The sequence below is a fragment of the Oryctolagus cuniculus genome, chromosome X, assembly GCF_964237555.1.
Source record: "Oryctolagus cuniculus chromosome X, mOryCun1.1, whole genome shotgun sequence".
NCBI lineage: Eukaryota > Metazoa > Chordata > Mammalia > Lagomorpha > Leporidae > Oryctolagus > Oryctolagus cuniculus.
In genome coordinates this window covers 74,337,222-74,350,868 of record NC_091453.1, presented here as the reverse complement: position 1 = coordinate 74,350,868, position 13,647 = coordinate 74,337,222, and the positions used below count along the sequence as shown (strand labels likewise).

General features: G+C 41.7%; 1 protein-coding gene across 1 annotated transcript in view; it reads left to right on the top strand.

The window, feature by feature from the left end:
- IL13RA1 (interleukin 13 receptor subunit alpha 1) overlaps positions 1-13,647 on the top strand; it is a 73,595-nt gene that overhangs the window by 11,969 nt on the left and 47,979 nt on the right. The window contains exon 2 of the mRNA XM_008272919.4: positions 3,651-3,790. Coding sequence (XP_008271141.2) covers positions 3,651-3,790 — 140 coding nt within the window. The remainder of the gene's footprint in view (positions 1-3,650; positions 3,791-13,647) is intronic.

The window sequence follows — 13,647 nt, the reverse complement described above, 5'->3', positions numbered from 1 at the left end:
TGATAGGCAGAGTGGACAGTGAGAGAGAGAGACAGAGAGAGAAAGGTCTTCCTTTGCCGTTGGTTCACCCTCCAATGGCCGCCGCTGCAGCCGGCGCACCGCGCTGATCCGATGGCAGGAGCCAGGATCCAGGTGCTTTTCCTGGTCTCCCATGGGGTGCAGGGCCCAAGCACCTGGGCCATCCTCCACTGCACTCCCTGGCCATAGCAGAGAGCTGGCCTGGAAGAGGGGCAACCGGGACAGAATCCGGCGCCCCGACCGGGACTAGAACCCGGTGTGCCGGCGCCGCAAGGTGGAGGATTAGCCTATTGAGCCACGGCGCCGGCTCTGTTAAAAACTAATTAAAAATTAAAACCTTTAAAAAGAAAGAGGGATGGAGAAAAACCCCTGGGGTGGGGGGAAGGGAAGTATTGCAGATAGCTCCAAGTATCCTAGAATGTAAACCAGTGCGAATATTTGAGTAAATAATATTTCAAAACAGATGAGAAAAATTAATTCCGTCTGAGAGATTAGAAGTAGAATATTGTTCTATTTCAAAATCAAGATTAAAAAAGTAGGTTTTGGAGTCGGTACCGTGGCATAGTGGGTTAAACTGTCACCTGTGGTACCAGCATCTCATATGGGCATCAGTTTGAGTTCCAGCTGCACCTCTTCAGATCCAGCTCTCTGCTAATGTACCTGGGAAAGCAGTGGAAGATGGCCCAAGTGCTTGGGCCCCTTCACCCATGTGGGACCCCGGATGAAGCTTCCTGGCTTCGGCCTGGCCCAGCCCTGGCCTTTGTAACCATTTGGGGAGTGAACCAGCAGGTGGAAGATTCTCTCATTCTTCCTCTCCCACTATATCTTCCCTCCTTTCTCTGTCACTGTGCCTTTCAAATAAATAAAAATAATAAATATTTTTAAAAAATAGATTTTAGGGGCTAGGTGCAGTGGCACAGTGGTTAAATTGCTGCCTTTGATACCTGCAGCCCATATCAAAGTATCTGAGTTCCGGTCCCAGCTTTACTTCTGATCTAGCTTCCTGGTGATGCACACTCTGGGAGGCAGCAGGTGATGGCTCAAGTGCTGGGAGACCTGGGTGAACTGAAAGCTCCTGGCTTAGTCCTGGCTAATTGTGGACATTTGGGAAGTAAATGAGTAGATGGGAGATATCTTTCCCACATGCCCCTTTCAAATGAAATAAATTAATAAAAATTTTAAAATAGGTTTCATACGGTCTTAAATTAACTTGAAAACTGAGATACAGTTGAAATTAATCCTAAAGAGGTAATGTTATTGTTAGGACTTTTAGTTTTGTTTGGGAATGGGTGCTGAATGGGTAGATAGAGCATCAGGAAGTGCCAATCCAGATTTCTTAGGTTTTTGCTACATTGTGTTTCTGGAAACTACAGAATAAAGCCAATAGCCCTAAAACTGATTGTAGTCTCTAGTAGGAATAAAGTCTTTGGGGGCTCTCTACCTGAAAAATGATTTGACTTCAAAAATACTATGACATATAAGAAAGGCTAAAATGAAATTGCCTGTCATTGCTTGAAGTCCTAATGATACTGCTGTTGCCTGAGCCATTTGTGCACCTTGATCGTAGCCAGTTTTTTTTTTCCATTTTATTAGAGAGAAAGAGAGAGGGTGGGAAAGCATTAGCAAGATTCCATCTGCTGGCTCACTCCCCAAATATGCGTAACAGCCAGGGCTGGGCCAGGTTGAAGCCAGGAGAATGAAGTCAACTTGGGTCACCTACGTGGATGGCAGGGACCCAAGCACTTGAGCTATTAACTGCTGTCTCCCAGAGTGCACATTAGCAGGAAGATGGATTGAAAGCAGAGGAGCCAGGACTTGAACCAGGCACTTCGACATGGGATATGGGTGTCCCAAGTGGCAACTAAACTGCTGTGCCATACACCCATCCCACTAGTTGGATTTTTAATGTGGCACACTAGGAATTCTTTACTTATACATGGCCTTGTCCTGCTCTGGGCTCCCCTTCCTGCGGTTGGGCCTTTGGAAAAGATAGCAGTAGTAGAGTTGGAAGAGAAGGAATGAATACTGTAGGCTGCCAACCAAGTAGCTGCTATGTATAGAGTTGACAGGGAAATCCCAAATATGTAGTGCTCTGTGATGTTACTGTTTTGGGACAAATGTGATTTTTGGCTTAGAGAGGAAGATAAAAATATGAATATTGCTGATTTTTAATAAGCCTAGTATTCTCTAATATTGGGCATCAAATATAAAATTTAGCTTTTATTTCATAAATGTCTGTAACTGTGGTCTTTGATAATGATTGAGTTTTCTACTTTAGAAAATTTGGGAGATGATTTTTAAATGTTTAATAAACTTTATTTTAGAATAATTTTTATTTAAAAATATTCTTGTATATCCCTTGCCCAGTTTCTGGGGGATGATTTGATAGTCCTGGTCTCAGGAGAAGTTCTCAGGAAAAGATTAAAATTATGTTTCTTGGTTTCTCTTCTTTCCCTTCCCTCTTCCAGCTTTTAGAATCAGACCTCAGGGGAAAAACAAAGGCTGCTAAATCTCTTTCTCAGTACTTCTTTGGAAAAGCTATAAAAACAATTACCAGATCGTGTTAGCAAGAACAATTCAAGAAGAATTTCTTAAATGCACGGAACTGCTGAGAGTGAACTATATATCTATATATACGAGTGAGATGTGGAACCCAAGTGTAGGGAAGCAGAAATTCCTTGGAGATACTAATGTGCTCAGGCTAGCGCTGTGGTACAGTGGGTTAAGCTGCCTCCTGCAGCACTGGCATCCCATATAGGTACCAGTTCTAGTCCTGGCTGTTCCACTTCCTATCCAGCTCCCTGCTAATGGCCTGGGAAAGCAGTGGAGGATGGCCCAGTTGTTTGGGTCCCTGCAACCACGTGGGAGACCTGGATGACGCTCCTGGCTTCAGCCTGGCCCAGACTGGTCACTGTGGCCATTTGGGGAGTGAACCAACAGATGGAAGATCTCTCTCTCTCTCTCTCTCTCTCTCTGTCTGTCTCTCCTTTTCTCTTCTTTCTCTGTGACTCTACCTTTCAAATAAATAAATCTTAAAAAAAGTGTCTTCTCTGTGTCCACAGTATAGCAAATTCAGTCATCTTTCTGTATCTGTGGGTTCTGCATCTGTAAATTCAACCATCTACAGATAGAAAATATTTTTTAAAAATGTCCCTGTACTGAATATGCACAGACTTTTTCTTGTCACTATTCCCTACACAAGTCTTTACATATCATGCACATTGTATTAGGTACTACAAGTAATTGAGAGAAGCTTTAAATTACACAGGATGATGTGTGTAGATCATATGTAAATACTGCAGCATGTTATGTAAGGGATTTAAGCATGTGCTGAAACAGAAGGAGGGGACTGTTCTTGCATTTACTAGCCATGTAATATGTGCCAAGTGACCTCAGTCACTTCATCTTTAACATGGGGCTAATAGTCGTCCGTGTGCCAAAGGTCATTTTGAGGATTAAACAGATCCATAGTGTAGAATATTTAGAATAGCAGCTGGCTCAGTAAATGTTAGATGTTATTAACTCAGCTATTATTGTTCTTGGACTCTAGGACTTGTGAGAATGGATTGAATAAACCATTACAAATACTGGCTGGGATTGATCAGTTTATTTCTTGTGCTTGATTTGAACAGAAACTCAGCCACCTGTGACGAATTTGAGTGTCTCTGTTGAAAATCTGTGCACAATAATATGGACGTGGAATCCACCTGAGGGAGCCAGCCCAAATTGTAGTCTACGGTATTTTAGTCACTTTGGTGACAAACAGGATAAGGTAAGTTTTGTGACATATGTTATATTGATATAATAAAGTGAATGCCATGAACTGGAACTAAGAGTAAACCAAATTCTAATCTTCCAAGTGGGACTTTTATTTTGAGTTGTTTGTGTCTAGATTTCAGTTGGGACAATTATAGACACAATTATTGACAAAATTGGACATTTAAAAACATTTGCTAGGGACCAGCACTGTGACATAGTAAGCTAAGCCTCTGCCTGCAGTGCCAGTATATCACATGGGCATCGGTTTGTTTCCTGGTTGTTCCTCTTCCAATTCAGCTCTCTGCTTATGGCCTGGGAAAGTAGTAAAAGATGGCCGAAGTCCTTGGGCCCCTGCACCCGCGTGGGAGACCAATAAGAAGCTCCTGGTTCCTGCCTTCAGATCGCCTCACTCCAGCTGTTATGACCATTTGGGGAGTGAGTGACCATTTGGGGAGTGAGTGAACCAGCGGATGCAAGACCTTTCTCTCTGTCTCTCCCTCTCTCTGTAACTCTACCTCTCAAACAAATTAATAAAAAAATTTTTAAAAAAGAATTTATCTATAAAACACATTGAATCTGTTAAAGACTAATTAAAATTTTTAAAAACATTTGTTATTTGATAATGAAATGCTATTGAGATTGCTCTGATATGAAATATGAGATATCTTTACCTATTAGGACTTCAGTAAATAATTATGTCATCACTCAGATTTGTTCCTGTGTTCCTACCTGTAGCTGTATTGCCTTGTATCTGTATAACACTTTCAGTTTTTCAGGGAATTTTCACACTTACTATCTTCCTTATCACATGTACAAATATGCAAGAACTTTGTGGTATAAGAGTATATGAGCATATGGAAAGTGAAAAAATAGGATGTCAATGACAATTGGGTTTGAGTACAGTTTCCTGAAGCCTGAGGAAAAAATGAAGGTAACTTTGAACCTATCCCATCAGATGTAGGTGACTGATTGAAGCAAATTTTTATTAACACAGTTGGATAATTTCAGGTTATGTTAATGTTATTCAGCTATTTTATATCTTTGTACCTTCTTTAAGAGAGAGAAAGAGATGAGGTGTTTGGGCTTGAATTTGTCTAGGATTGTGAGGAGGCAGAATGAGAAGTTATTAGCAACCATACTTTGGTCACGCAATGCACCTTCTTGAGGAACCTGGCGCTAAACCATTCGTAGATGACCTTTTTCTGGATCAGGGTTTTATATGTAGTAGAGCAACTCCCTCACTGCAATCTATTGAAACTCAGCCCTCAAAACAAGGGTTTGTAAAACACACACGCACGCATGCCGGAAAAAAAAGTAATAAACAGTACTTTGAAACTGTGAATCGTGAAATCACTATGTTGAAGCAGCTTCGATGGCAGAACTAGATTCTAGTTGGTACAGTACTCTTAGATGACTCAGTGGGCTGGGGTAAGTTACTTAGCTGCTCCAAGCCCTAGCATTATTGTATAGAAAGGATGGCCCTACTCACTTTTCTGCCTTGCTGGCACATGGAACACAGTATATGTGAAAGTTTAATAGTGAGGATAGAATAGGCTCTCTGACTGGAGAGAAATTTGTTCATCTGTCTTACTATCCCCTTCCCAGCTGAGGTGTTCATGTATGCCTTAGGTGTTGATCGACAGAATTGAGACAGGTTGGAAGTATTTGCATTTTAAAATAGCTGCTCTAAATAAGGAAGACTAGATACTTGTAGCTTGAAACTTCTAGCACTTCCCTTTTATGTATTGTTGGCTTCCTCCTGTTCCTAAGGAAGTGCCTTAGGCATATAGGGCCTTTGTGCTGATTTGTTGTAGCCCAGCCTGGAGAAAATCCCTAAAAGACTGTTAAGTGTCTGTAGATCTAAACCCCATAGTCACTAAGTATCTAACCAAGACCCTGAGGAGACATCACCTTTCATTCAGACCGCTTTGCATTAGCCTGTCAAGCATCAGTCAGGTAGACATGCTGATATTCTAGCCCAGAAAGGGAGCTACTTTCTCAGCATACCTACAGAAATCTAGACTTAAAGAAACTTTAGCAGGCAGTGGGATTAGAATTATGTTTGATGGGGTCGGCTCCATGGCGCAGTAGGTTAATCCTCCGCCTGTGGCACCGACATCCCAAATGGGTGCCGGTTCTAGTCCTGGCTGCTCCTCTTCCAATCCAGCTCTCTGCTATGTCCTGGGAAAGCAGTAGAGGATGGCCCAAGTCCTTGGGCCTCTGCACCGGCGTGGGAGACCCGAAAGAAGCTCCTGGCTCCTGGCTTCAGATCAGCGCAGTTCCCGCTGTTGCGGCCATTTGGGGAGTGAACCAACGGACGGAAGACCTTTCTCTCTGTCTCTCCCTTTCACTGTCTGTAACTCTACCTCTCAAATAAATAAATAAAATCTTTTAAAAAAAAGAATTAGGTTTAAAATTTTCTCTTTCCCATTTCAAGCTGTGTGACCTTGAGCAGATAGATCCCTTTAACCTCTCTGAGTCTCTTGATTTCTTGTTCGTAAAATTAGGGTGACACGGTGGGGGGGGCAATAATAATACCTATTCATATGGATAATGTCTGTATTAGAGGGGATAAGGTTTGTAATGTACTTGACACAATGTTAGTGCTAAGGACTTAGGATACTTCAAAAAGTTTGTAGAAAATGCAGTTAAAAGATAATTTAAATTGATGCCTGGTTTTTCATAATATATGTTTTCCATGAACTTTTTAGAAACCTTTATAATTGCTAGTTTTTATACTGTTAGGTTGAACTGCATGAAATTGCCACTCGTGTAGGACAAAATCCTGAGTATTGTCAGTAGCCTGTGAATCAGCCAAATATCTTGTTTTCCCAGATGGAGACTGTAAAGGGTGACTTCTGCCCAAGACCTCCTCAGTTATTTTAGCCATTTGGCAATCTTGGTGGCCATCACCCTGCAGTTATGATAAAATGCTGATAGAATGTGATAAAATTCCTTCCAATTCAATGAAGGAACGTTTCTTGTTTAGCCTTTTTGAAATTTGCCATCCTGAGCCTAAATATGAGTGACAGGAGTAATTTTCTTGCCTCTTTTTGTCCTTTGCATGTAGCACTAACATCACAAGGCAAAACTGGGACATATATATCCCTGAAGCATGTTGCAGCATTGGCATCATGATAGTTTGTCCATGTTAGGGGCCTTAGGCCAATGTCTAAAGGTCCCAATTTGCTAAATGAGATAAATTGTGGAGGTCATTTCAGTGTTAGATTGGAGGCTGATCAAGATGACAGAAAGGGATTTATAGATGATTTTTAAGAAAAGATTAGTTAACTGGCTGTCCTCCATCTTTGTTTTATTAATGCCTGTTCTCCAATTTGACAAGTATAAGACAGATCTAGCTTTCCTACCGAGAGATAGGAAAGTCCCACTAGGCTAATTAATCAAAAGGCCATTCTGTGCAGACATCTAGAGAGGCAGAAGCTGAAGCTGATGATTGTCCTTTTGAGAAAGGAATTATGGAATTGGGAAAGGTGTGATATAGCCAGGTAAGCATTCCTGAGAGGGAAGAGATCAGTTCAAGACTTTGGTTATTTTTTAAAAAAGATTTATTTATTTGAAAGAGTAAGAGTGAGAGAGAGAAAGAGAGAGAGAGGTCTTCCATTGCTGGTTTAATCCGCAAATGGCTGCAACCACCAGAGCTGAGCTGATCTGGAGCCAGGAGCTTCCCCTGGATCTCCCACTTGGGTATGGGGGCCCAAGGACTTGGGCCATCCTCCTCTGCCCTCCCAGGCACACCAGCAGGGAGCTGGATTGGAAGTGGAACAGCCAGGACTTGAACCGGCGCCCATATGGGATGCCGGTGCTACAGGCTGGGGCCTTAACTCACTGTGTCACAGTGCTGGTCCTGGTCATGGTTTTTGATAAGTTTTCAAAGGAGACCAGATACCCTGAGAGGTGGACCATAATGTCATACAACAGCTACCAGTGAGATGCAAAGAAGCATACACAGGTCATCAAGATCTGACAGGAAGAATTTATTTCCTTGTCTGACAGATACAAGTGTGCTTGACTTGGCAAACATTGATAATCAAGGTTCCTACATTACTTGTGCCAATTTAATAGTTTGCCTTAATCTTTAAAAGAGATTTTTAAAAATTAAAGATTGAATATCCCTTATACAAAAGCTAGAGACCAGAAGAATTTCAGATTTTGGAAGTTTTCAGCTTTGCAGTATTTGCATAGACTTCATAGGTTGCATATGCTTAATCTGAAAATCCAATTTTAAAGCATTTGGGATTTCAGATTTTCAGATTAGGATGGTCAACCTGAATTATTTTTTAAAAATCTTTACTGTCTCTTTTTTAAAAAAACATTTATCTATTTATTTATTTGAAAGTCAGAATTACAGAGAGAGGGGGAGAGACACAGAAAGAGATCTTCCATTTGCTGGTTCACTCCCCAAATGGCTGCAACAGCCAGAGTTGTGCCAGACCAAAGCCAGGAGCCAGGAGCTCCATCTGGGTCTCCCACATGGGTAGCAGTGGCCCAAGCACTTGAGCCATCATCTCTTGTCTTTTAGAATGTAGTAGCAGGAAGCTGGGTTGGAAGCGGAGTAGCCAGGACTCCAGTCAGTACTCTGTTATGGGATGTGGATGTCCCAAACAGAGGTTTAATCCACTGTGCCATACTGTCCACCCCTATAATAAAAATTTTTGTGTAATAAAATTCCTCAACTCTCCAACTGGAACAATATCTTAGAAAAGAATTGAGTTTTTTTCCTGATGATTCTAATTTATGGTATTTGACCATACATCTTTCTCCAGTGTCTTCAAGGAACAAATGCAACTCCCAAACAGGAATTATCGAGGTCCTTGTGTCATGGTGGTTCCTTCAGGGATGCGTAGGAATTGTATTTATTAAAATTGTGAGGTTGGTGAAATTTGCATTCAAGCCTTCCTTCTACCACGTTCATGGTCCAGAAGTGGGGGGAGTGTGTCTGGTCTTTAGCTTCAGATTCAGAAACCTTATTTCCTTAGCACATACTCATCTCTCTCAAAGCAAATCCATATTTTTCTGTGAAAAGTATAATGGTGAAGCATTTTAGAAGGACTTTTGTCAGCATAACTGTCGTTCCATCTCTATAGGCAAAGCCTATGTGGGAAGCCAAATGATAAGTAGATTTCTTGGAAAGGAATCAGGAATTATTTGTAAAAATGTACTTGGCTAAGAATAGCTGGATGCCCCCATGGAGGGTAAGCATAACTTTGCCAGGACAAATATTCAGTGTCCACATACTAAATCACCCTCTGTTTTCTCTCTGCCAGAATTTTTGCTCATAAATCTATGTATTTTTTTAAGATTTATTTATTTGAAAAGCAGTGTTACAGAGAAAGAGGAGGTGGAGAGGAGGAGAGGGAGAGAAAGAGAAAGACAGATATCTTCTAAATGCTGGTGTTAGAGTCGACCGCCCGAAAAACGTCACCAAGAGACGTCTCTTAGGCAAACAGCAAGGGGAAGCTTTATTGATTATCCAGCATGCTGGGGCTGTCTGATCATACATGAGCAGAGCAACCCCGAATAACCAAAGGTTAGGGTTTATAAAGGCAAAAACCGCAAAATCGGGAGTGGGGAGAGAATACACGGTTGCTAAGCGGTTGCTAATATCTTACAATCAGCAATTATGATCTTAAGACATAGACAAATCACATTTTCATTATTAGCTCAGGTAACCCAGGTGTAACCTTTTTATTTTTAAGCTTGAACAATCATGCTAGGGGGTTTTTGTGCGTTGCCAAGGGTGATGTAGTGCACTGCTATTGTCTGACTATTTGAGATCATAGTTTCAGACCAGAGTCTCACGGTGGGGGGGTGCTTTCCCAGAATGCAGTCTCAAGTGCTCCAAAATGGAGTCCCTACTGTCAAGGTGCTACTTCACTCTGTCTTATTTTCACAGCTGCACCAGGAAGGTTTAAACCTGTAAGCTTAAGCTTAACTTTTTACACCCACACATATACAATTTTAACTCTTCACTGGTTCACTCCCCAAATGGACACAATGGCCATTTTTTGATTATTAATTTGCTAGCTACTTCTCAGAGAGCATCCTATGTCCTGGTTGTGAGGGTACCTCATATTTGCCCTCATGATCACGTGACAGCAGACATATGAAATAGTGGAATAGCTGCTTTGGGTGGTGTAAAAAGCTAACTATGACAGATTTTCTCTTCCGTGGCCATCAGCATGTTGTGAAAGGACATACTGTCTCAAACTTGAGTCTGAAACTATTATAAAACAGGAAGCACTCTTTAAAAGCAGCTCTGTTCTTAATGATTCCAGCTCTGTCACCTTGAGAAATGTTAATTTCCTAGAAAGGCCTTTAATCTTATTACTCTAAATCATAATAGCCACATTTGTGATTTATGTCTCCATAATGATAAGTTGGCTTTCTGTGGTTCCACAAAGCTTATTTACTTCTCAGAATAAGAGTGTATATACTCAATGTATATAACAACCCTTGAAATTTATGCATGTATGAGATTGTGGTGGGATGATGGAGATCTTGATTTTTATATCATGTTGAAGAAGAATTTGCATGCTGACAGGGTCAGTGAGCAAAGCGAAGTTTATTGAAAGTGAGAAGCCTGCTATAGCAGTCAGGAAGGGGAATCCAAGGGAGGAGTTGCTGAGAAGTGAGTACAGATTTAACCAATCAGGAGAGGAGCAGAATAATAGCCAATCAGAAGGTAAGGATAACAATCAGGAAGCCAGAATAGCAACCAGGAAACTAGAAGTGTATGCTAATAAGGCATGTTTCAACAACCAATCAGAGAACTGACATTGGAGTAGCCTGTTTTACGCTAAAGTGTGCTGAGTTTCAATTAGGTCTATTCCCTCCACTCAACATCTGAAGATTACATTGTGTATGTTTCCACAACTCTAATCTCCCCCTCCCTCAGGGCTCCTGAAGAGTTACATCATGTGTTTTTTTTTAATACTTCTTTTTTTTTTTTAAGATTTATTTATTTACTTGAAAGTCAGAGTTACACAGAGAGAGGAGAGGCAGAAAGAAAGAGAGGTCTTCCATCCGATGGTTCACTCCCCAATTGGCCACAATGGCCGGAGCTGCACCAATCTGAAGGCAGGAGCCAGGAGCTTCCTCTGGGTCTTCCCACATAGGTGCAGAGGCCCAAGGGCATGGACCATCCCATAGCAGAGAGCTGGATAGGAAGTGGAGCAGCTGGGACTCGAACTGGTGCCCATGTGGGTTGCCGGCACTGCAGGCAGCGGCCTCACTGCTACGCCACAGTGCCGACCCCAACTTACGTGTTTCTTTGCCTTTTTTTCCTTCCTGTCCAGGGGCCCCTGGAATCCCAAACAAGATAGTGGATATAGTCCAACAATCTAGCAAGATATTTAATGGAAAGGCTGTCTTTAGCTCTAGGGCCCATTCCTTCACTTCCTCTCCCCCAGAGGTAACCATGAGTACTGAGTTCTTAAAGCACCCCCCCACTTTTTTAAATCTTTGTGTTATCCTGCATCTGTTTGGAATTTAATGTTGGTAATCATTTTGTGTCTCCTTTAAAATTTCTTTGACAGTTCACATGTTTGTACAGTAATTATAGGTAAATTTCATGATGATTATACATTTGAAATGTGAGAATCCTATTTTATCTGTACCAGAGTTTTTCAATATTCTCACTATTGACATTTGGTACAGATTAAATCTTTTTTATTTTTAAATTTTAACTAACATTACAAATTACATATTTAAGAAGTATTATTGATGTTTCTAGACACATATCCATGTGTAATACTCAACTCAGGATAAATATATCTTCTCAAAATGTTTATCATTTCTTTATGGTAAAAAATTTTTAAAATCTTTCTTCTAGCTTAAAAAATATATACAGTACATTAAAAAAAAGATTTATTTATTTATTTATTTGAAAGCCAGAGTTACAGAGAGGCTGAAGCTGAGGCAGAGAGACACAGAGGACTTCCATCCTCTGATTCATTCCCCAAATGGCTGCAATGACCAGAGCTGAGCTGATCTGAAGCCAGGAGCTAGGAGTTTCTTCTTGATCTCCCACTCAAGTGCAGGGACCCAAGGACTTGGGCCTTTTTCTGCTGCTTTCCCAGGCCATAGCAGAGAGTTGGATCAGAAGTGGAGCAGCCGGAACTCAAACTGGCACCCATAGGGGATGCAGAAACTGCAGGTGGCAGCTTTACCCGCTATGCCACAGCACCTGCCCCAATAGTACATTATTATCTATAGTTGTCCTACTGTAAAATAGATCATCAGAACTTCTTACTGTTATCAACCTGTAACTTAGTACCCATTGATCAATCTTCCTCCATCCTGCCCTCCACTCTATTCTCTCCAACAGCTGCTAACCACCATTCTACTCTCTTCTTTGTATGAGAGCAACTTTTTTAGACCCTACATATGAGATAGATCATGTAGTGCTTGTCTTTGTGGGTCTGGTGTATTTTACTTAACATAATAACCTCTAGTTCCATCTGTGTTGTTACAGATGACAGGATTTCACCTTTTTTTAAAGGATTTATTTATTTATCTGACAGGCAGAGTTAGAGAGAGATATCATCCATCTCCTTGTTCCCTCCCCAAATGTCTGGAGCTGGGCCAATCTGAAGCCAGGATCTTCCCCTTCTGAGTTTCCCCTGTGGGTACAGGGGCCCAAGTACTTTGACCATCCTTTGCTGCTTTCTCAGGTGCACTTGCAGGGAGCTGGATTGGAAGTGGAACAGCCAGGACTCAAACAGTACCCATATGGGAGGGTGGCACTGCAGGCAGAGGTTTTACACACTATGCCACATTGCTGGCCCCAGTTTCATCCTTTTTTATGGCTAAATAGTATTCCTGTGTGTGTACATATTTATGTATATGTTTCCACATCCTGCTAATGCACTTGAGAAAGCAGTAGAAGATGGCCTAAGTCCTTGGGCCCCTGTACCCACATGGGAGACCCAGAGGAAGCTCCTGGCACCTGGCTTCAGCCTGTCCAAGCTACAATCATTGCGGTCATTTGAGAAGTGAATCATTAGAAGGAAGATCTCTCTCTCTCTCTCTCTCTCTCTCTCTCTCTCTGTCTCTGTCTCTACCTCTCTCTGTAACTCTATCTTTCAAATAAATAAAATGAATCTTTAAAAATAAAGTTTTGTAATTCAGATGCATTCTTTATATAATCTGGATATTGACCCCTTGTCAGATGTATAGCTTGCAGACATTTTCTTGCATTCTGTATGTTTTCTCTTCACTCTGTTGATCTTTATTTACTTATTTATTTATTAAATATTTATTTTATTTATTTGAAAGAGTTACACAGAGAGGTAGAGACAAAGAGAGAGGTCTTCCATCCGCTGGTTCACTCCCCAAATGGCCACAATGACTGGAGTTGTGCCCATCTGAAGCCAGGATCCAAGAGGTTCTTCCGGGTCTCCCACATGGGTGCAGGGGCCCAAGGACTTGAGCCATCTTCTGCTCTCCCAGGCCATAGCAGAGAGCTGGACTTGAAGAGGGGCAGCCAGGACTAGAACCAGCACCCATATGCAATGCTGGCACTTCAGGCTAGGGCTTTCACCCGCTGTGCCACAGCACTGGCCCCAACCTTCTTTATTTTTTTAAAAATTTATTTATTTTGTTTGAAAGGCTAACTTATAGCAAGAGAGAGGCAGGGAGATCTTTTATCCACTGGTTCACTCCGCAGATGGCAGCAACAGCTGGAATTGGGCCAATCTGAAGCCAGGAGCCAGGAGCCAGGAGCTTCTTCCTAATCTTCCACAGGGGTGTAAGGGCCCAAACACTTTGACCATTGTCTGCTGCTTTCTCAGGCACATTAGCAGGGAGCTGGATTGGAAGTGGAGCAGGGACTCAGACTGTTTATATTTT